The sequence below is a fragment of the Lytechinus variegatus genome, chromosome 3 (genome assembly GCF_018143015.1).
Source record: "Lytechinus variegatus isolate NC3 chromosome 3, Lvar_3.0, whole genome shotgun sequence".
Lineage (NCBI taxonomy): Eukaryota > Metazoa > Echinodermata > Echinoidea > Temnopleuroida > Toxopneustidae > Lytechinus > Lytechinus variegatus.
The window spans coordinates 64598182-64624026 of NC_054742.1; the positions used below are offsets into that span (position 1 = coordinate 64598182).

Here is a 25845-nt window from a genome sequence, read left to right on the forward strand (position 1 = left end):
GAGTAGTCATTTAAATAGATATACTCAACCAAGTGAAGGGAATACAAAAATATACTATCTACATCATAAACTATACTCTAAACCATTCTTATTTCTGCATAAAGTTTGGTTGTACTTGAAATGTCACGTGAAAATAAATCTCACCATTTCTCATTTCATTTGGCATGTCTCCTCAACAGAGCTTTCTGTGCACACTCGACTACCCATCCCATCTATGGCCCAGTGCACAAGATGCGATAGCACTTAAGATTCAATTGCAACACGTTGAAAGATCGCATCTCAGTGTAATCGCATCGCGTGCCAGCGCACACATCGTAAAGCAACGTGCTACATCTCCATGGCACTTTTAGTCATGTCATTATCAGAGACAAATCTGATTGGCTGAAATTCTCAAAATTGTAAAAGAATCACAAGATGAATTGGCACATCAAATGTCTGAGATTTGGTCTGCCATTCTTCTGCAACAAATCGGATCGCAGTTGCAGCACGTTGCAGGTCAGCGCACCCTCTGTGCTGAGCTATTATGAAAGCAGTATTCAGAGAAAAATTCTGAATTAATCTTAGAACACAAGATGCTGGAAGCCATTTCCAACAATAAAATACAAATCATTTCATGTAATCAGACAAAAGAAATTCATTACATACTACGCAGCATTCATAATCACGATATATCGTCTCTTCTTCATGTACAACCTTATTAGATGAAACTGGAAAGCTAGAGAATTACAATCAACACACTACTCGAGATTGTTTTGCATAAAGCCAATGTTACATCTGAAAGCCTTCTCAATAATAGATACATACATCTGTTCGCCTATCTGGTATTTATGTTGGCAGTTCCAATCTACTCATAATCATCTCACAGTGATACTAATTTAAAACCATATCCAATACGGCACAAAATATCTGGGATCAGACACATGGTCATGTGTCTGACGTTTCAAACTACAAATGAAACATAACTGAAGTTAATTGAAGAGAGAATCATTTGCAGTTATTACGATCAACAATGTAATTCATAAGAATAGTAGAAAATGAATCAATGATATCCCAAAATGTTACTAATTTTGCAAACTCTATGATATGGAGCTTTTTTAAAAAAAAAAAAGGTACACTTACACTTTACTTAATTGTAGAATTGATTATGTTTTATGTTAAAGGGTCCAGGGTGATTACATTCAGGGTAATATATCCGAACTGGGGCCCGTCTCACAAAGACCTGCGATTGATCCGATCAATCGCAACTATGGAAAGCCAGCAAAGTCAATATATAAAATGCATGTTTGTTCATCAGATTTTCTAGATATGAATGTATATCCATGAATCCATTGATTTCTTGACAATTTGGTGTGTTCTCCTTTGTTTACAAAGGACGTTTTACAAATTTCCTGTAGACAAAATTATGGCACTGATGGATTTCCATAGTTATGATCGATCGGATCAATCGCAACTCTTTGTAAGACGGGCCCCAGGTCTAAATACAGTGGTGCTCAAAAGTTAGTGAGCCCCTCCAGAAAATGAGCATATCTAAAGTATTTAAAGTTTAGTCAGGTTTTAGATAATTGTGAAGTCAGGGGATAAACTATTACATTGAATAAAGTTTGTTTCTCGGGGCTCACCAAATATTGTAGTGTTGTTGTTTACAGTCAACACTCATGAATGAAGCATGAAGGATCGCATGTTGTGGTGGGATTCGCAAACTGAATGCACAAATGGCAAAAGAATAATGGATACCACATGATAGAGAATAAAGGTATTGTTTAACTTTGTGAGCAGCCGATTTAAAAAATTCTCAAACCAAGATGAAACATGTGTACAAGTACATGTATTAGAACTAAAAAACCCTGAAAACAACCATTATTGAGAATGGAAAGCTAAAACTACAAGGCAAACCTCCAATGAAATTTAAGATGGTGTTTCCGGTCACTTTAAATTTCAATTTTTGAAGCACTAAATAATTATTTTCGAACGCAATTTTTTTCTCGGCTTCATTTTTGTAACATATCACAGGCACAAGTGACAAGTGTGACCTTCTAGCTCAGATTTTTTAAAAGTCAAACCAATGTTAACCAATCACTTTAATCAAATGTAATTCAAATAACTCATGGAAATCTTTTCCACTTTAATTCTGATCCTTACTAGGATAATTCCCACTTACCAATCATCCTAATATAAACGTATTCTATTAGAATGATATATTTGGTGCCGATATTGACAAACACTTTTTTTTCCAATTAGGGGCAATGTCAGCCTTCTCTGGGCAAGATAAGACACGAATGAGTTGCTCCAAGTGAGATCGTATTGGGTAAATATACCTGGTTATATTTTTCAAGGAATACAGTAATATATTTAACTAGGTTGAAACAATTTTGGCAACTGCTTCACGATAAACTTCGGACTAAAAAAATCTAGCTACATGTATATTTCACTTGCTGTGACTTCCTCGTGAAAACCTGGCTTAATTCTTGAATGAATGAGTGTAAATCACTGGAAGTTTATTCATTTTCATTTGATATTGTCTCGATTACATACTTGCATATATCTAATGCAAGGCTGGAATGGTATTTGCATCCCATTTTCAGAAGAGAATATAAGAAAAATTCAATAGAGATGATCATGATCCGACTTTAATCAAATTACACAGTAACAATAATTTAGAGAGAAAATAATCATTAAGCACGAAAACAGAGTTATCTCTGTGTCTGCAGAGATTTGATATCATGCATATTTACATACATGTACATGAGTTTGAAGGATTATATGGGCATCAAACACAGGATTGGCAGTTTTTAAGAGAGAGAGAGAGAAAACAAATATACAATAGCATTTCATCAAATAAGTGAAATAAATAGTAAAGTAGTTCAATTGATTTTGAATGTTACCACTCCATATTACACATTAATTACAATATATGGCATCTGCCATTAAAGCCAGTACTCAAAGTTGAACTTTCTTCCTCTTTCAAATGGACCAAATTATTACCAACCATTATCAATCATATAATGGACTTCTCTATAGTACTTATATTTACTTGTGGAGTGACAGCATAAGTCAATTACTATGTAAGTAAGGGGCGGGGTGGTAGAAAAGGTTCGAATAAGTTTTTGGAATAAAATAAAGAGCCTTCAATACTAGAAAACTATTTTCATTATCTAAATCAAATTTCTGTCTTAATAGTCACTCCACATTGGATGGATTGTCAAAATAATAGTAAACATTCAATACACTTTGACCATTCAATGCATATTCAATGTACTTTGACCACTCAATGCATATTCAATGTACTTTGACCGTTCAATACATATTCTTTGAACAACCATTTTAATGTATACTGAACATTAAAATTTAATGTTCAATATACATTGCATTGGTTTGAAATGTACATTTTATGCACTTTGAAAAGTTCACAAACATTCCACGTACATTCAACATACTTTGAATATTTACATACATTCAATATACATTCAATGTCCTTTGGCAAGTTTATTCACACTACCACACTGCATTATCAAGGGATCATAAGAATCTGTTCACATATGCTGTCATCAATCATTGCATTTTCATTTCATTGGTGTGTAAATGATTGACATGTACAAAAAATCCATATAGTATGCACTTGGCTGTGTGTATAAAATATTGTGAACTGTGAGGCATATTTACATGGTTTGCTACCAGAAAAAAAAGGGGGTTAACAGGTCAGGGATGACATTTTATTATATTACTGTACATAAATCTGCATATTTCACTGTACCTGCATTCAATATAGAAAACTATAACTAGAAGAGAAATAACATTTTTTGCTAGCTGTGGTATGTCTACATCTCTATATTTAATTCAATTTTCCCTTGCACCATGCAATCTTTGTTACAAGGCTAATCAAGCCATGTTCAAGATGAAGGCTTCTAGAAGTAATGAATGGAAATGTAACATTCATTCATGATAAGGAAATTACAATATTTTTGTCGACATATCAGAAAAGTTATGCCTTATCTTTGCTTCTAGTACCTCCCAGCCATGAAAGTCAGCAAATTCTTCCTTAAATTCACAGGAATCCCTTTTGAAAGGTGTACAATGGGCGATTTCAAGAACATTATTTTTGTGTGCGCTGGTGATGGTATCAATTGGGCTACTGAACAGAGCTCATACAAACTGTTTGGATTTAGAAAAAGAACACCAAACACAATGTTGAGAGTTCAATTGAAAGTGACTTTATAATAATAACTGGCTTTTATACATAGCGCGATGTCAATCTACGACTGCTCTAAGCACCCAGTCACTGGATTCATAACTTTTTTTAACAGCCTGTTAGGCGCACACTTGCTACGATTTCAGCCCTGGCACCAGCCTTACCACAAGATGGGTGGTAATGCCTGGAAAGCATTTCATCAAAAAATTGTGTCTGACAACATGTCAGATATGGCAAAATTTCCTGATTTTGATTGGATGGTAAGCACAGGTGCCCAAGTGTTACTATGCTAACTATTGGATAAAAAAGACTGTCGAATAAAACATATGACAAGTCCTCTCATGAACGACTCCCTTGGTATTTCCTTTCCCCCAAACAACTTGGTCAGCATTCAGTATTAAACTTGAAATCATTTATCACTACACCAAGGTAAGGTTCATGTGATCATGGAAGGTCAGCGGAAATGACAGAAGCGATGACATGGATGAATGGACGATTACATGACCCCCTGGCTTGGCCCCTCTAAGGAAGCTTCTTGGTGATGTTCGGAGAGATGATCTGATTGGCCCGTTGGTGGACACAGGTATCATCATCATGGGGTTGTGATGCATCATGCGCTTCAACTGCTCCATCGTCAGCTGATTGACTTTCCGACGGTGGGCCGCGCTCTGGCTTTCAATACTAAACAGGGGGTGAAAGAAAAGTAAGAAGAAAAAATATAAAATTATTAACTTCAAAATGTTGTTGAAAGGCACATCTTTTCGGAGTTACATGTTTCATTGGTCGTTTTACTAAGAAATGATCACAGAATGCCAGCAGAAAGGGAAAAGGGAAACTACTTCCGTTCATTTACTTCATGTTTTTTACTGATGAAAAGGAAAGGTTTCACAATGGTTCCTGACTTCCATGTTTTCCAATAACATTTGTCTATGAAACCAACATTTTGTGAAACTGTGACCAAACTTCAATTTGAGTCAATGGCAATGTTATTTGAAAGAGAGTCCTGCAAATAAAAAGAAAGTGATTGACCTATTTAAGGACAATACAGCAGGCACAAGACCCTTCCAGGAATATCTGTTGCAATTTTATAATTAATACATAAATGTTAAAGGTAAAAGACAGTGGTTACAGCAAACAATTATTTCATGAAAAAGTCTTTAGAATCAAGGTTAATTGCCACAATATTATCATTGATCTAGATCTGGTACATTGAAATAAACTTATCTTTGTGAAATCATGAAATTTTAGCTGAAAACCGATAGTTCTGATGATCACTAATACAGGAAAGCATATGTGGGACAGTGTTTTAATATTGCTCGGAAAAAATGCCTGACATTTGATGGAATTTCGTGCTTATTTTGCTCATTTCTCAGCAATTTCTTCCAGAGCCATTTGGCACATATTTTTTATTCATACATACAAACATTTGGGTGGTAATTTTATTGTATTGTGTTCGAACTCGTTTTGAGATCGTTACCAAAAATGGTATTTATCTTTAATTGTACAAAATCAATTTACACTGAAAGGAGCAAATTAGTCATCAATGAAAGAAGTATGATTGATTTGGGGACCCTGAATAGATTTGCAATTGATTCTTGCAACGCCCATAATACTCACATATCTGCAATGGCATGATTAGTTTCTTCATCATGATCCCTCTCATCTTCCATATCATCGTCCTCCTCTACCAGCTCATCACCAATCGCTGCATTCCTAACCCTCTCCTCCACATCACCAATATCCTGCTCTTCCCTCAACCCCTGGGAATAGGATTCCCTCTCTTCCCTCTCAAGGGCTTCGGCATCTTCATCTTCTTCCCCTCTGGCAAACCGTTCTTCTTCGGCCCTCCTAAACCTTTCTTCCACCATGAAGCGTTCGCTCTCCTCGCTTGCAAATCGCTCCCTTTGCTCTAGCCGATACTGCAGTTCACCCTCGCTCACCACCTCCCCAGGAGAGCGTTCTCTGGGTGGGGGGTATACATCCCTACGGGTGTCAGCGTGGGGAGCACCCCCACCCTGAGGATATGAGTCTCTATCATCATCGGGGAAGGGGTCGCCGCTACGTTCCCCACCGGGATACTCCCCCCGGTCTTCCGCCTCCAACAGGTATCGCTCCCTTTCTTCTTCTGGATAGGCATCATGGTCGTCCTCTGGATAGCGCCCTCTTGTGGCCCCAGGATAATCATCTCCTTCAAGATCTTCTTCATTGTCCAACACCTCGATTGCATGATCTGCTGCTGCGGCTGCTGCATCACTCAACAATGGCAAGCTACCGCCCATAGGCTGTAGACAAAATATCAAATGATAAATGATTCTAGCAATTATCAACATTCTGTTGTTTCATGGCATACTAACATGGATACCGATGTTTCAATATCATCCTTCAATAACTATATTAAAGCCTAGGTAATAATTGTGAAGGGCCAGGGTGTCACATCTGAAGGACTTGAGCAGTATTTTAGAATTTACTCTAATTACAATCATACTATTTCCTAATAAATTATTCTGGAATAATTATCATTCATCTTTTGTGAACTCTAATGATCTTCACTTTAAATCTTTTAATCAAAGACATTGCCCCCCCCGTGTTACATATGATACTACCTATGGAGCAATAATTGTGGAGTCCCCAACTTTCCATGAAATGAAAATAAACAAGTTTTACCAAATATTGGAAGAACATGGAATTCACAGAATGTCAGAGAAAAGTTTTTATATGAAAAATAACCCCCCCCAAAAAAAAATAGAGGGAAGTCCATATGAACAAAAGAAGAAAATGTAAATGGAACAACAATTGGTGTTAGGGAAATATTCTTTAAAAAGATCTTGTTTTATCTTGTATCACTAACTAGGGAATTTGCATTTTAGAAACATCATCGAATACGCTTTCAGAAAATTAGAAAACTGGATTGACACTCTAGGACTGGATTCAAACTTACATGCATATGTGTCTCTAGATTGAGCGGCATGTCCTCTGTAGGCAGCATATCGGCTGACTTGCTGATGGGTGTGGTAGGTGTGTTGGGTGTACTCGGAGGCGTGTTCAGACTGTAAGAAGATAACGACGGTCTGTCAGCAGGTTATTTCATTAAGCTCATGCAAGTTAAACAAACATGCAGCAAACATATTCTTTAAAAGAATTTATAGGGACTTTTTTTCTTAGTAGGTGAACTGATAAAAGTGTGAACTCAAAGCAAAAATAAATCTGAGAGAAACATTGAATTATTTTCTTGACTAGCTTTACATGCAAGATGAGCGATTGATTAGTCAGTGAATTAATTATAAGCTTTGAAAGATAACAGTTATGAATTTCAGCTGAGCATGTACAGTAGGTCTAGAAAAGAGGGATATCTAAAAGACAAATATATTTGACAAATGAATGCTGAAGACTATTCAAAGACTACATGCAAAATTATATGTATCATCATAATCGTAGTTATCATCATCATTGAGATGTCATCATCATCACCATCATCATCATCATCATCATCACCATCATCATTACAATCAACACCAGTATCATTACTATCAACATCATCATCACCATCAACACTATCATCATCACCAACATCCTCAATATCATCACTACTATTATCATCATTGCCATCATCACCATTTTCACCATCAATGTCATCACTGAACTGATTATAAAGATGCCCTAATGGTGATGTTATGACATTGCTAATTTGTAATATTTTTAACAGTATTAAGTCATTATCTCAGAAAGCGCTACTTATGCACTGGTGATTGACTGCATGCAAAAACACTCCTACTCTGAGCGTTCGAGAGAGCTGAAGCTGAGAAAATTACATTGCATTTGGTATATAATTCATTCATCAGGAAAATATTAAACAAGTACACCAAAATTAAAATATATCAAGTTATCATTAAAATATCATGCATAATTCTACAATGTTAACAAAGGCATGCATTACATTTTAAAAGCTGGAACAAAATTATTCATATCACTATTTAATATAAAAATAATTGAGGACAACAAATACTAGGCCTGTATTCTGAAGTCAGGTTTAACTTAGACCACGGTCTAACTCTGTGCTAAAATTATGAGGGGCCAAAAATTAAAAATTTCTGTCTATATTGTATATCTGTTATGTTTAATATTTTGTCCCTTTTGCTTTCTTAACAAAGAATAATGCTTCAAAATACTTCAATTATCATTCCCAGACAATTATGAACAATTTGGGTGTCATATGAGTTAATGAATTTGACGTGTACTGTTAGTGATTTGTGCTCCAATCAGCTATCCATAGTTAAACCTCAACTTTAAACCAGGGTTTAATTTAACCTGAATTCAGAATATGGGCCATAGAGTACAAACTTTGAAATATTATATCCATAAGGGAGATTAAAAAAAGAATAAACCTAACTTATAAATAAGAGCCTATTACATCTTACCACAAACCCATTTTCAATATATGAAATATTCAGATACATCTGGAGATTATCAAGACACCTGGGCCACGTCTTACAAAGACATGTGATCGATCCAATCAATCTCAACTATGGAAATCCATCAATGTCATAATTGTTCATCTAGGTAATATATAAACAGTCCCTTGTAAACAAAGAGGAACACTCTGAACAAACGTATGCATTCTAATACTGCAGTTACTGGCTTTCCATACTTGTGATTGATCCATCAATCTGAACTGTGGAAATCCATCAATGTCATAATTGTTCATCTATACAAATACACATTCCTTTGTAAACAAAGAGGAATACTCTGAACAAACGTATGCATTCTAATGCTGCAGTTACCGGCTTTCCATACTTGTGATTGATCCATCAATCGCAACTCCGTGAAAGACGGGACCCCGAATGGTTGATGACATGAAATAACATTTGTGCAACTCACCTTCCCATTCTCTGCGGTCTTCTTTTCATGAATTCAATCTCGTCAACCGTCCACACGGCACCCTTCACATTCTCAACACGTACAAAACACTTGTGAAGACTTAAGTTATGCCGTACAGCGTTCTATCGAGAAAAAAAAACAATAAAAACAATTCGACTGGAGTGTCCTTGAATGATTATCAAATACAAAATTATTATATTTTGTTTAGAATACCAGCTAAACATGAAAATTCTGTATGTTTGGGTAGACATGCAAAATGCTGGTAGTATTGAATTGGTACTTGTTATTAACTGATGAGATAATACAATGGTTCCATTAGCGTTTGCTCCCAAAACAGAATCATGTATTTACATTGAATAATATGATGCTCCTGAAGCATAATTGTATGAAATTTCTAACGATACACGTACCATTGGATGTTTGATAAAGGTGTTTGTAAGTCATATTTGACTCTATGGACAACTGGTGACCCTTTCTTGAGATATGATATATTCCTGAGTAGTTAACTAATCGAGGAACAATACAACATGACCTACAGATGAAGGTTGAAACATTAGATGATAAAAGTGTTTGCAATCACTTTAGACAGTGAGTATACCCGGTATAATGCAAACATGGACAGAATATCTTATGAAGTAGACTATTACCAGTCCATGCAGTCTACAGACATAAACAAGATTGTTGGTATTTAATAATCAACCCTAACCAGGCCGGGCTTTTTTTGGGTTTTCTTATATGACCCGGGAGGGGGGTGAATCAACCCCCCCCCCCTTGAGATCTTTGCCTATGATTGGATGAACACTGTGAAAATCTGTATGATTAATTATTCTGAAATAACAAGAGTTTTCTTTTATATGAATTAATTATGCTAATTTATGTGTACATCGTACTGTTTGCTCTAATTCACTAACAAGAAAAAAAAAAGCTCCCAGAATTCTAATGTTAGGTGTTGAAATTCTTTATACCATTGTTAACGAATACAATTATGGTTTGAAAATGAATTTATTATAAAAAGATTTATATGTTTGAGGTAAAGGTTTGGATCAACATGTGGATTTTCCATTGGAGCAATTGTTGCAGTCTGAGCAAATGCCATGGGCCCAGCAACGCACCTTCCATGTTGCAGCATTTCTTCTGAAGTATGCAAATGTTCTTGTGAACCAGTTGTAGATTTCATTGAGTGTCAGTTGTCTATCAGGTGCATCGATGATTGCTTGCCTGATGAGGGCAGCATAGGTAAACGGCGGCCTCACATCCGTGTTCTTGTAGAAGTCTGAGTTGTGGTGAATTTCTGCTATCAACGAGAATGACATAGGAAACAACATAATGCTTACATGCATTGCACACCAATCCACCTTCTTACATGTACAAGCTCTATGGAAGAAATTAAAATATTTTCTATGGTACCGATTACAGTTTATACAGTTTTTGTCAATTATGTGTCTATTTACCTTGTACAATCAGTTGTAATTCAGCCTTTAGCTGCATGGAAATACAAAGTATCAATAACAGACCACTATTATAGAAACAGAATTCCAAAACTATTATAAAAAGAATGCTATCAAAATATTTTTTTCTCAACAAGTTACATTTTTTGGTTATTATAATTGTTATCTTTGGAACCCTTGCAACTTCTTCACCTTGTTAACAGATTTGAGTGTATTAAAACAAATCAAATGTAGTTGTTGCCATCTGTCATATTACCAGTATGGATCAAACAATCTGTACTGACTGCACAGAAACATTATTAGCACTAATGACTAACAATGTGCTGACAGAGGCCCTTTTACAAGCGTTAATATGGCAGCAATGCCTAATGTATTACTTAGAAATAAATGTTGACTTCACAATCCAAAAGATGTGACTGGGCTCACTAACAACGTTTCTGTGTGGCCAGCACTGTACTTTTAGGTTAAACAAATAATCACATAATCATATGAATCTTATAATCTCAGCATCCTATCTGATTCTCGAGTGAAAAATCAGCTGGATAAAAAGTTATCTTAAAGCCTTTGAACTAGTTTTCTATTGAGCATTTCTTTTTCCTTCATGAGCTTCATCATGAAAAAAATAAACAATGACAGAAGAATAATGTAGATGCACAAGTTGAAATATCTGTACCTGTACTAAGTGACAAGCCATATTTCTCACTGTTCCGCCTCCTGATTGGCCCTCCCGGTGTCACATGATGCGAAGTAAGCTTATGTGATTGGTTGTTACCGGGATGCTGTGGCTGTTGTTGTTGCTGTTGCTTGATGTGAATGGGACTCCGTAGTGCCTGGCTCATGAGAGACTGAACCGCGGCTTGCGTGGACACAGGGATGAGGGGCGGGATCTTGGGGGTGCCGCTAGCGAGCGAGACGTGGTAAGGGGCGGAGGCTATGGAGGTGATGGGAACGGGTGGGGTGCTGGGCGGTACCATGGGGAGAGACGGGGTCGTGTGCTGGACCACTGATACGGGGCTTCGACAGTGTTTGCGTCGATTGAAGGGACTGCAAAAGGGGGGAAAAGAGAGAATATGTATGGGATTGAATTTACCAGGACAGATACAATGAAACATTTCATACATCAATCACTTTAATAGGTATCTATGTACCATAATTAAATCAGACTTGAATGGCCTCTGTTCGTATGTTCGGAGATACATGAGTTATAAATTATATACAAAGTAAATTCCAATTAAAGGTATAGGTTAACATTGATCTGACTTTAATAATCTCAGCTGGCAGGTCAAACTTGTCAGCTGTATCTGTGATATGTTTTAAGAATTGACCTAGAAAAAAAGCGCCGGAAATCAAGTGCTTCATAAAAGTGAAATAGGACGTGACTGCAATAACAATGTTATTTTCATCCCATTCACTAACATTTTTCTCTCCTCTGTAGATTTTTTATAAGTAAATGTTGGTTTTTTCAGTAACAAATACCTTGGAATTGTCTGCACAATTTTGTTTTCTTCCTAAGTGTTGTTTTTGCATACAAATGAACAATATTAAATACAACATGAATGAAAGATTATTATTCTTTTCAATGAGACCTTTATAATACTAGTCTACACCCTTTAAGATGCTTACAGACAATATGAATGGTTTATAAATGTGCATCCTTGCTTCATTATCACACAGAAATGCCTCACACGGATATCTTCAATATGGCCATGTACAATATACAAAATGCATCAGACACCATGCTATCCTGTATCCATAATGTTGATAACGAGATTCAAGAAGTATTAAGCTAAACAAATACACCCTTTTCCTGATTGTACTTCCTTAGAAACCAATAATATTTACTCCTCTACTCAAACAAAAAAGAAGACGCATATCAACAGAGCATCCACAACCAGATATGACAATGGTTTGGCAACCAGGATGATATACAAACTGTTTGTATTTTTCATCTCCTAAATCATAACAAAAATCGAAACCAGTGGATAGTGTAATCAAATGTTGGTGTGATGGGGTTATTGTTTGAATGAAGTAAAAACAGTTTCAGAAATGAGGCAAAGGAAATTCAAACCGCCAGGAAGAACCTATTTATGTTGTAGAATTGTGAAATTATATGAATTATGAGTCTTCTTTTTCAATATTTAAAGGAATTGTTGCTATTCGATTGCATAAATTCTCTCACTTTTCACAAGAACTGTTTATTTCAGTACTAATTATAACCACTTATGACGCTTAAAGTGATGGTTCACGCTGGAGATATTTTTTATATCTGTGAATTTTACTATATTTATTCCTTCCCTTTAAAAAGATAAGGGAATACTGACAAATAATTTTTAAAATATCAAAGTTAAAATGAAATATGTGGCTGGATAGCAAGACAAACAAAAGACATAATTACACCAAAACCCTGAAAACCGAAGAAAGTTCGAATAAAATGCACGTATTGGATAGTTTACTATCTTCAATTTGTCAATGTTTTCTCACCACGAGAGAAAAATAAAAAATCAACACGCCTGCTAGACGGATCGATTATTGGTAACATTACTGTCGTTTTTTTCTAACATTGGCATAGAGTTTCACTATTAAAACATATTTTTCGTGGATATCAAACAATTTGAGACATTCAGATTGGTATTTGTAAGACTACATTTTAAACTCTAAAATGTCCACCATTTAATAGTAACAAAGCAATTTATTACATTCTTCCCATGGGTTTCAGAACCAAGTTCAAGGAATATTGCAAGGCAACAGTGATTCATTTCTGTCTAATCATATAATCTTTATAATATCTAACTTTGCTTACAATGATTTTATGACCTTACCATAATCTGAAAATGACTGTTTATTCATATTGCATAATAAAGAAGTAGGACTGAGAGTAGAAAATTTGGGGGACTTAAAATGACCTATTCACAATAATAAAAGAATTTTTAAAACAGAACTATAAGTTCATTCAATAAAATTTGTTTAGAGTGTAATACCTATTTCAAGTTTTCCAAAAAAAATGCACATCACTATCTAAATACATTACTATAGTACACTGTAGAACATACAAATGTTTTACCCTAAAATAGTGATGATGTTAAGGACAAATAATTGAAATGTGGTTTTACTGGACAAAGGTTGTAATTCAACATGAAAAATTACTTTGATTGGGTGCCTGAGTAGGGATCTACATATTTTCATTTCATGTTTAAATTTGAAACTTACCTTTGGCGTTTCTTGTTTGGAGTCTATGGGAGGTTTCATATGTAAATGAGCCATCATGGCGGCTAACCGTTCCCTCTCTTTGGTAAGCTGTATCTCCAGCTGATTAACAACCTGCATCTGAACCCTGGCTTGGGCTGTGCTACGGTCATCTAGAGCATGCTCTGTGCTTAGATGTCTGAAAATAAAATATATAAGTATTCATCATTTGGATGTGAATAGTATTACAGTGACCATATACACATTATTATTTGACTTGATAGGGTGGCTCAGTGGTAGATTGCCCGCCTCATGTATGGGAGGTCGCTGGTTCAATCCTTGGGCGAGTCATGCCAAAGCCTTCTTGTCAGGTGCTTAATTTATAAGAATTGAGGAGAGTACATGTAATAATGGGGAACACTTTATAATAGCTGACCTGGCCTACATGGTTGAATAAGAAGTATTTCGTTTATTCTTCTTTAATAATTTAGGCTATATAATGGAAGAGGTTTGTGAGAAAAGGATATAAACGGAGTATTGCAAAACAATGTGCATATTTTATGAGGCAAGTTAAGTTTAATTGTATGTGAATGCTTACAAATTTATAGCAAGATTTAGTATATGGATATTTTTTGTTTTGTTTCATCTGTATTATCTGGCAAAATAATAATAATATAGGTATATTTACCAAGGGAAGCCGCTTCAGTTCCGAAAACTGTTCTCCCAGCGGGCCCTGCTATTATTATTACCCCGGCAAAAGCATCTTGATAAAAAATTTTGTACTAGTTAATCCATATCTTGTTTCCGGGTTATGTTTTTATGTTCTAATTCTTGAATATCAAGCCTGGATTCTTTCAACGGTTGCATGAAATCCATTGATTGTGTTCAGAGATTTTCTTATGCACTTTGACCAATGAACATATTGACAGTGGCTCTTTTTTTCCATTTGATTAAAGTTTTTGGTGCTTAGCCCCCCTAATCATAGATTTTTTTTTCTTCACTGGTTTAGACTATCTTTCCGCTCATAGCCCCACACCAGACTGATATTTGACCAAGACAACAAACCACACACAAAAAACACAATTTTTCAAGGTGTTTGAACCATTCTTGTGCTCACATAAGATGCAAGATGAAGAATACCTACAAAACATACTCTCTGTTGGTTCAACATTCAGTTAAAAAAAAAAAAAAACAGGATGAAGCTCTGCAAAAGAGTATTCAACATTTTCTTACAGACTGGGATTATATGACTAATACATGGATGTTACACAAAGTCATGATTCTTTTCTTGTATTCTTTGATCAATATTATCTTTCAATCAAACAAACCTATTTGTTTCCCATAACATTTCTCTTAGACCAATCAAATAACCAGGATCAACAATAACATTTTTATATAGTGCTTGATACATTGGAATGACATCTGGTAAAGCGCTTTACAGGTATATTATAACCAGGGCCATTGACTTCATCAGTGCTTTGATATTTTATAATATAAGGTAGAAGTAGTTTGTTTTATCATAATGTTTGTACATGTAAGATTTGATTTATTTAAAATGAAGAAAACAAAATGAGTTCTCAGTAATTTGAAAACACCTCAGCATGTGTTTAAAATAGTGATTAAGTCCAAATTGGATGATATGAAATCAAAACGTGTTTTTAAAGGAAACATTTTGGGATTTTAAAAGAAAATCTATTTTTGTTAAGATCGTGGCTAAAATTTTTATTTTCTTATTTATGCACAACCATTTTTTAAGCAGAGAGAGGGCTGAAAATCTTAAGATAAAACAATTAGAGTTCTGATATCCACTCACTAAACTTGTCAGGTACTAATCGTTTCAAAGGGACTAAAAAAACATCACCACTAGAGGGGGCTATTAAAAAATCAAAAATTCAAATTTTCTCAAAGAATCAAGGATGAAAAGAGTTTTAACTGTCAACCACAATTTGGTAAAACTGGAATATTGAATGATACTCACATTCCTAAACCATTAACAAAGCTTTAGAGAAGCTGTAACAGGATGGATATAAATTGGCTCCAATCTGAGGTAATTTGAATACAAGTGTAATGGTTTGGATAACAATACTGAATTTGGAGAAAAGAATATTTTTTTCATCATTCTGAGCTAATGTTAAGTATGATTTTCCCAGCTTTCTTGAAAATTTTACAGCACAACCCAAAGGGACAGATTCTTTCTCATATTTTCTAGCAAAATTATCATAATTTTCCAGTAACAAAGATTGGGAGATATATGTTTCATGCCTAAATTGACAGCTCATAAAATAAATCTATTTTATCCATCTTCATCATTAAAAAAAACAAAAAAAAACCCAGCATTATGGATACATTCTGTTTGGACTTACTTGAGGAATGCCGGGAAGTCCTCACATACTGTCTCACAGCCTGGCCACTTGCACATGCCGTGAGCATAGAGGGGGTGGTTGTTGGGATTGGCCAATCGATCCTCATGAGGGAGCCTGTTAGAAAAATATAAGAAATACTCTCTTCTCAGTCATGTATAAAACTTATTACAGAAATATGTTTGATGTGATTTATTCACATCACACATTGCACACAATAGTATACAAAGTATTTCTATATATTGCCTAAACAATCATAGAGATATGGGTATATAATAATTATATAACCATTCAAAGAACAATAAGTGAAATTGCAAGAAAATAAATATTTGTTTGAATCGATGGGTTTTTGAAGATTTACTCAGAAGCAGGGGTTGCATGATATATATTCCCCTAGCCACAAGCCTTTGCAAAAATAATGACCACTTTTTTGTTCTAGCAGTCGTTTTGACTCAGACCTAACTCAAATACAAATGAATCCTATTCAAATTCTTACATGAGGCCTTGGTGAGCAAGAAGAAAGCCTGGATGTATGTGGGACCCGTCTAATAGACCGTTCATCATGTGCCGATGATGACCGCCAAGACCAGGCAACATGGCTGCGACAGAGCTGGCGGGGGTGCCTTTGCCTTCCTCTGGGCCACCAGACGAGGAAACTTCCTTCCACAGAGACTGGAGCTCCGATACTGACATGGCTTATGGGAGAAAAATAATAAAATCATGAAATTTAATGATCGTACTGTGAAAAGCATTTGATTCATGATATTCCATAGTCGATATATGGTGGTGTGACCTTATGAGATTGCGATACGAGTGAAACCCTTGACTTACTTTATAATTCCGTCAAGCGAAATTGACTTTGGGATCTTGCCTTCCGTCTGGTATTTATGATTTTGATTAATTTTTTGTGAACTGTGAAAAATTTGTGATTGAAAATCAACTTCAAGATAATTTTTAAAATGTGCACAATTTATGGTCACCCCATCATACTGCAAACAATCTTGACGTAGAGGCCGTTCTCATTACGCTTTCTAAAACTAGTTTACTGGAAACTGATTCAGGAAACCAGTTTGGAAGATCGCTTTGCTAGCGTTCCCACTTGATCACACGAAAGTGGTTTTCAAAATCAATCACGTAAAGCGCTCTTGTTGCTATGGAAATGCTCTCAGTGGGGCGACACGTTTCACGCGAAATTCGAAACCGCAGCATAGGCATTCTACACTGTCGTGTGGAGTAGCGCACTCAAAATGTGCGAAGATCGCTTCCCGAAGAACGGTTGTGTCCTCGCGCTAAAACCAGTTTAACGAGGCAAAGCAATCTTGAAAACTACATCGTGAGGTGGATTTCCAAACTGGTTTGGAAATCACTTCCAAGACGCTTTGACTGTTCTCACTACGCGTTAAACTAGTTTCCACTAAACTAGTTTCAGTAAACTAGTTTTAGGAACGTAGTGAGAACATCCTCCAAGTCTGCTCTGTAAAGAGAGGAACCCTCTTCTAGACTGCCCAGGGCTCCATGACACAGGTTTGCAATCAATCGCTAAATTGCAACAACCAATCACGATCATTCTTGCGTTTACATTTGTTCAACATGCTGACCAGTAACCAATCAGAGCAGTATTTTCATGTTTGCAATTAATCACAAGCCTTTGTATTACAGGAGCCAGAAGTGTTCTTCATCATTTTCAGGTGTTCTTTGAGAGAATAGGGTGATCAAACGTGTGCTATCCTTCTAGTGATAGCACCTCCAGCCATGCAACAATTCATTCATTGTATATGTTGGCTATGAGTAATTAAGGTTCATCTTGCTTTACTTTGTAAATATTTTTCATTTTTCAAGTTGTATTGAAGAGATCTAGTAATATTCATACCTAAATTTCAGCAAATCTTAAGGTTATTGAAAACGAGAAAAGATATCTAACATCTATGGTGGTATTCTCTTAGCAACATTTTATTTAACCATGGGTGAACTTAGACCATGGAGTGCTAGTTATCAACACTTTAACCTAGTGAGGATTATTTACCCTGACGCAAAATGTCCAATAAATAGTGTTGTGAAATAAGCAGAACACAAACTGTATACAATGAATTTTAATAACTATATGGTACATCATCTTTGCCACGAAAATGGAAGAAGCAAAATGAAACTCAGAGTTCCATAGAAAAGTGTTCTAAAATTCTAGTTTAGACTAGGTTTATACCGAGGTTTAATTATCAGAATACTACCCCTAGTTTTCAAGACACATTGACACACCATACCTTGTTGTAACCTTGGTGGGAGCATCATTTGTCCAGAGGCAACGGCTTGTTGCTGCGCTTGTAGCTGGATCATGTGAGCTTGTTGCAAGGCCAAGCTGTGTAGCTGCTGCTGGTGTGGCGAGAGTTTGGTTGGAGCTTTACCAGCATCCCCGCTGGCTGCGGCAACAGCGGCTGCTTGCATCTGCTGAAGCAAAGTAGCCTGCTCCTGTAGCTTCGTAAAAAGAAAATGGAGGAATGTACAGTCAGTGACTTAAAAGTCGAATTTTGCCAAAGTCAAAGACAGACACAAGACTGTTCTTGACTTAATCACCCAACACATTTAATTTTTCTATTTGGTAAAATAAGGCCCTGCTGTTCAATCCACTGCTTCAAGCAAAGCACCTCAAAGGCATTGGCTTCATGTAGCTTTGCGGATAGCCTATTTAAAAAATTGTAACACCGAGACGAAGCATGTGTATGTGTACATGAAATAGAACTAAAAAAAAAAAAACCCTGAAAATGACTATGATTGAAAATGAAAGCTCCAAGTACAATGCAAACCACTATTTTATAATTCCATGTCCTCGAGTAATTAATAAAATGCATATACACTGTAGGTGTATTGTGAAATTAAGATGGTGTTTACAGTCACTTTATATCAAATAATAATTATGATTTTCAGATGTAATTTTTTTAGGCTTCATTTGTTAACATTTCACAGACATGTGAAAAGTGAGACCATGGAGCTATTAACAGAGAGCTCTATGCTCTATGGTGAGACCTTGCAGCTCAGATCTTTCAAGTCAAATCAATGTTAGCCTAGATGCCTTAAACAGAAATCCAAGACACTTTGGGGCGCCTGTCACACGAAGCTTTGCGAATGTTTGTACTATTGATATGTGCTCTAATAACTGTACATAATCAAAGTAAGCATGAAAATTAGCCGTATGATCAAGTGCTATAAAGCTTCGTGTAACAGGGCCATGTTTTTCAGCAGGGATCACACTCATTGTCTTTCCTTCTATATCCTTCTATTTCCTTTCTATATCCAGTGTCCCATAACACGAAGGTTAGCGATTAATCGTACGCTTGATTTTCTCGATCGATTGTACATTGTAGTCCATGCAATCAATTATAGAAAAATGTTCTACGATTATTGCTAACCTCTGTGTTACGGGACCCGGATCCCCATTTTAAAATGCTTAAATGGGGATAGGTAAAGCTGCTGCAATTTCATGTAACTAAACATGATTGACATGACCTTTGAACTTGTTTTAGCTACAAAAATTTCATCAGTCGCTGCTTATTTTCCTTAGATTTGATTTGATGTTATTTTGACTCAATTTAATTTAATTCATAAGTCAAAGCATACTTGAATTTGACTGTGAAGTAAGATAGCAAACAACACTTCTTTTTTTTAATGTTTAAAACCATCCTTGTACCTTAAAAGTTTATTGGTTCTCTTTTTCTCTATAAAGGCCAGGTCACACCGCCTAAGCATTGTTGGAGCGGTAGGGAAAGAGGGTCGAATTCCGCTCACATAATTGGGGAAAAAATCGAAAACAAAATAAAAACAATCGAAATAAAAAATGGTGTACGGTAGCGAGCGGTGATGATTTTTTTTCTCTCCGCTCCACGACCGCTCCAACAACGCTCGGGTGGTGTGACCAGGCCTTAAAGCAATATGTAGAACTGAAATATCAGATGAAAGTTTTTGTTGCTCTGTGTCTTATCTTCCAAATAAGTGAACTAACCATTGTGCTGATGCAAGAACACATTCAACACCACATTTTTGCGCACTGCATGTGTGCAAAAATGCCCTTAGCACACACACACACATACATGTAAGGGTGTTTCTGCATTGACAGGATGTGCAAAAATGTTTTGCTAAGGGCATTCTTGCACTGATACAACACAATATTAAAATTATACAAACAGATTTGCCTGTACCAAGAAGGGATAGAATTTCTTGGCTGTCTTAACTGGGTCATTTTCTGTTGTTGTTTTTTTTAATATGTAAATACATATAAACGTTTAACTAGAAATAGTCTCTTTTTATTCATTTCCAATGTGGTATACATGTACAAAGCAATAATCACCATTTGGTTTCAGTGAATGAGACAAATATTCCTTCCTTAGTATTAAAATATGAATCTATATGCTATCATTGCTAAAAACTTATACCCTTTTCATAAACCTATCCTTTAATTAGCCGCCTAAGAGTAATGCGGATAATTCAATAAAAATTGCGTTCATAAAATCCGAAAATAAGCCGCATTATTTCTACGAGCGCCCGTCCTGAAAAAGGGGGATAATCGCCATGACAACTGGACACGCCCCCTCCGATGCGGTTGTGTTGGAAAAGGGTGACCTTGTGACCGCACCATGGCAATTATCCGCATAATTTGGAAATGCATTCATAAACTCAAAATCTTGTCCCGATGCTGCTATTATGCGGATAATAGCAGCATCAGAGTAATGCGGATAACTCTTGTCCTCCTCCAATTTTACGACCAAATTATGCTGCTATTAGCCGCCTAATTCATTTTAATGGGGTTTATGAAAGGGGTATAAGATTTGCTTCTGAAAGAAAGCTACATTCAAATCATTCAATTTGAATAAATATATTTTTCAGACCATTATTTTTCATTCATTTTCATCTTTCTATATTTATAAATCCATTCATCACATACATGTATTTATATTTCCCTCCCTCACACACTCACTCACAAAATCACTCACTCACACACTTATTCACTCTCACACTCACTCACAAACTCACTCACTCACACACTCACTCACTCACACACTTATTCACTCTCACACTCACTCACTCACACACTCACTCACTCACACACACACTCACTCACACACTTATTCACTCTCACACTCACTCACTCACAAACTCACTCACTCACACACTCACTCACACACTCATTCACTCTCACACTCACTCACAAACTCACTCACACGCTCACTCACACACTCACTCACTCACACACTCACTCACACACTCATTCACTCACACAATCACTCACACACTCACTCACTCAGTCATTTGCTCACTCACTCAAAATACATTACATTCTTTGATAGGTGCCTTGCAATGGAGTAGCAATCTTATCTCACTCCAACTCTCATGTAGTTTGTTTCATAAATTTTCTGATGTGGACTGCAACCAATCAATAGGAATATATGTGTTAATATTGAGGAGTTCTATAATTGGAGATTGTACACTCTCTATACTTAAGGACCCTTTACTTGTAAAGCACTTCATGTCCTGAAAATAAAACTAATCAAGTGATGGCTTTTCTTTTACTGAATAGACATCCTGCCATTAATAATATCTATAATTCACCATAATAATTGTCTCTTCACACACATATAAAGTATCAATTGCATTCATCACCAATGGTGTAGAGCTGCAGCGAAGTGACTAAACTGTGATCAAAATGGCCATTATAAATTTTTCCTGAGAAGCCCTTTGTTTAGCTGAACAAACAAAATGCAATTCTTGGTTTCACTTCTCACACAAAGCAATCTTTACCACAGAATATATCGAACATTTCTTTGTACTTCCAGAGAGTGAAAGAGAGAGATAAAGCAAAAAAAAAAAAAAAGCCTGCAACAATCGCCTGATTATTTTGGAAAACTACCAAGGCCAGCTCGGTTGTGTTTACACTCTGAGAGCATCTTGTTTACATTAGGTGATGGTTGTTTTCTTTATTTCCCTTCCCGGAGCGCAGTTTTGTTTGTGATGTAAACACTATGGAACCATGATTGAGTGCGCTGGCGTGGCTTTTCTCTGAGGGAGATTGGGGGGGAAGGTTGGCAGAGATGAAGAGTGGAGTAGAGAGCGGGAAGGAGGACAAGAGAGATGGAGAGATGGTGACGGATGTGGGGGGAGGGCAAAGGAGAAAGAGAAGAAAATAGTCCAGGCAAGAAATGTTTGCGATAAACAAAAAAGGCTTGGCTTGGCAGCAGCAGTTATGCATGCGCCTTTCACATGATGATTGCAATATACAAGATAAACATTGGGTCACACACCGAGTCCTGAGATAATTGGATTTAAAGGAAGCATGCTACGGAAAATGCACATTGCCTTTAAGTCAACCGAGGAGACGCATTTGCATCCAAAATTGGATAAATACTTCTTTTCCCAGAAAATGGAAGCCAAAATCAGTTTTGTACCTTTCCTTATCTAACATTATCCTGACCTTTGTTTTAACTGGAAACCGGGTTTGAATGAATTGGTCAAATACTTCATTCATTTATATTCATATATTACTCTACTTGTAGTCCTATATTATTACGTCACTTATTATCATTATCAATATTTGTGAACAATTTTATAAATTAATTTTTATAATTCATTTATCTATTCATTACTTCTATTTATTTATTATTAGTATCCTCATTTTAGTTATATTCATAATTAATTTTTTTTTTGTGGGGGGGGGGTGGTGGTGGAGGTTCAACATCAATTTTGTATAAAACAGGGGCAGTGGGGGGGGGGGGGTGTAGATGGTCTTATAACACACCTGCTGTTGCTGCAAGAAAGACTGTTGCTGTAGAACCAATTGTTGCAATTGTTGCTGGCTGAGGACCTGGCCTTGTAACAGACTCTGCATCTGTTGAGCCGAGAGCGTCTGCGGTGCTCCAGGGGGCATCAGGAGATGCTGGAGCTGTAGATGGTGATTGGATTGCCCCCCTCCAGTGCCCCCTCCAGAATGAATGCTCTTTTCGCTCCCGCTCAACATGGAGATTGCATCGGATTTCTATCAAGGGTGACAACAAAAGATGAACATTGTTGAAATGAATTCCTAAGCAATATTACACAGATTTTTAAAGACCTACCTGATTTATCATATTTGGTGATTTTTTCTTCTTCACCCAATAGCTATAAAAGTGAGACTTGCATGAATGCTTATTTAAGCAAGTAAGAAAAGGTCTTGATGCGATTTCAGAGTGGATAGTACGGACTTCTTTCTATTTTTGCAAATTCACTATCACATAAGTATGTCATAATAGTCTAATTTGTGTTTTACGATATACAAAAATCACCGCGAAACACGGGACATTTGCAAAGACCCTTTGCCAGCACACTCCCTCTCAACTATCCTGGAGGAAGATGCTACTGGGAGAAATTATTTTCAACATCACAAACAGTTGATATGTCAGGCAACTTCAGTTCGAGTTTGAGCATGATCAGTGACCCACATTGCTTCACTCCACCAAAATAGTCTGCAGGCAGCACAGACCCTTGGTTTTCGCAATTTGCACAGTGCATGATGCAGAGTCTGAAGTAGTAGACTAGATTCACCATGTACTGTGGCTGACAGAGAGAGTGTTTGGAGTCTAGCCTTCAATCCAGACATGGTTTTGGTTGAAGGATCAAATCTGAGTCTGAGCCTGCAGACTACATGTACCAGCAAATTTGTGTATTAAGAATGCAAGACAGTCCATAATGACATCCTTTATACGTGCCAGTCCACTAGTGCAAATCAAAAGAGCACCGATTACTACCTGGGGGGCAGTTGCAGAAAGAGTTTGCGTTTGATTCCAAATTTTTGTGCAAAGAACACCAGGTATGATTTGTCAATGCCTTGATATTCACGTTCTCAACTGTGCATTTTCGTTGCACACCATCTTCTCTCTGACTGGAAGTATCTGTGGTTAACGTCTTTATAGTGATCCTATCTCTTCAACAGACTTCTCAAAAAATTCCTCTTGATAAAAGTTGGCTACCAGGGGCCTGTTGCATGAAGAGTTCCAATTAATCACAACTCTAAAAATTGAATGCAACTTATTTTTTAGCCAATCAGACAGTACACAAAATATCTTATGATTTTTTTTCTTTTTAAAGGTGCGCTGAAATTAATCTCTTTATTCAACACAGAAGCTAATACCTGCATATGATTAAGATCTATCATAATCATTTTGTATAAACTATATTATCACAGCAACTACAAATTTTAGAAATGTACATGTAGTGTACCATTGAATTTTTCACCCCTACTTTGTACATGAAATGAAAAGGTTGATGGTATAATAATAATATTATCACACAAATATATAATGTATGTCACCTCTTTAAACATTCAATGAATTATCACCTAAATTTCATGCCTTGATAAGCCTACTTATAATAATACACTTATATAATACACCATTCTGTCAATCCCTGTTAATCTGCTATTATAACCTCGGTTACAAAATACCCAGATTGTCCACTCTCTAAAATAAGTCCAAACTTATTCTTGATGTAGACTATCATTGGTAGTAGGCATCTTTCATAAAGCCATGTATTTGAAGATTTAAAGGTGAGTCCGGCCTTGGTCATAATATGTTGTGTTGGAAAGGAGTAAAATTAAGAAAACAGAATGGTGAATGTTTGAAAGAAACTGGATGAGCAATAAGAAAATCATAGCTGCTTTAAAATCTAGATCCCTAAAGGCTGTCGATTTCAAATTGGCAAGTGGGCATTATGACAAGGGGCAAGGACAACTTTCCCCATAGGCCATACATGTATATGTACTGAATTATCAAGAATTTGTGGTTTTTGCCTATACCCGTTCCCCTGGGGCAGTAATCTAATGTCCTCCTGAAAGGCAAATAAAATTTGAAGTAAAACTTTTACACTTTAGCTAAATTATGTATTGGAGTACAAGGAAGAGTAGTTGTTGCTTTACATCACTATGACATCACAAATGCGGCCAATTTGAAGTCTCCATGGGTATAGTGATTACCAATTTTTACAACTTCCAAAAATTCGTAACTTTCTTCTTGTTTGTCCAATATTGTTCAAACTTTCACCTATCAACCTGTCTGATTTTTTCTTTTCCCACTATAAACAAGTCTTTTATAGTGGGGTGGGATTCTCCTTGAAGTAACAATTCAGTGACACTTACTAAACAGCGCCATCTCTTGGTGACATTGCAAAATTGCATAATGCAACATTCTCTCATGTAAAATCTTTTCAATGTTGTGTAATGTCTCAAGAAACATTTGCGAATAGAATGCAGCATACACGTATATGGGTCACATCTTGGCACCATTTCTTTTCACAATCTCACCACATGATGGCGCTATTCAATATTCTAGTAATATACCGTCGCTTCAAAGCGAGCGTGAGTGGTACCTTTGGTATGTCTGCATTTGATCTGACATCGTTTTCTGAAGTGCGCTGTTTGGAGTCAGGTGAAGCGCCAGCACTGTTTGCGAGGGTTTCACTCATGGAGTCTGGTTTTCTACCATGCACCAATCACCAGCATGAACTGCATGGGGAAAGAGAAAAATGATGAAAAGGGTTGAATGGAAGAATTCTAAATAAAGCTTAGTGACTCAGATGCACAAAAATACTGCATATATAATATGGAAATACTGTAGTCTGCCATTACACACAATTTACATTCATATGATAAAAAAAATCAATATCAATTTCACACTGTTTTCAGTAGATATATTGAACTTACTTTCAAAGAAAATAATACTGAATTGTCAAACTAATTCATCACGTCTTATTTCTGCAGCAATAATTTGACATGTATGCAAAC

General features: G+C 36.2%; 1 protein-coding gene across 1 annotated transcript; it reads right to left on the reverse strand.

The window, feature by feature from the left end:
- Positions 1-2889: 2889 nt before the first annotated feature.
- On the reverse strand, positions 2890-25596 carry LOC121411665 (forkhead box protein P1-like). The gene is given in 13 exon segments (XM_041604489.1): positions 2890-4867; positions 5804-6468; positions 7125-7254; positions 9062-9183; positions 10174-10355; positions 11183-11414; positions 11416-11553; positions 13717-13891; positions 16056-16169; positions 16549-16747; positions 18311-18521; positions 22831-23067; positions 25431-25596. Coding segments are annotated over 13 exon segments (2763 nt in total). The 5' UTR covers positions 25527-25596; the 3' UTR covers positions 2890-4605.
- Positions 25597-25845: the final 249 nt, after the last annotated feature.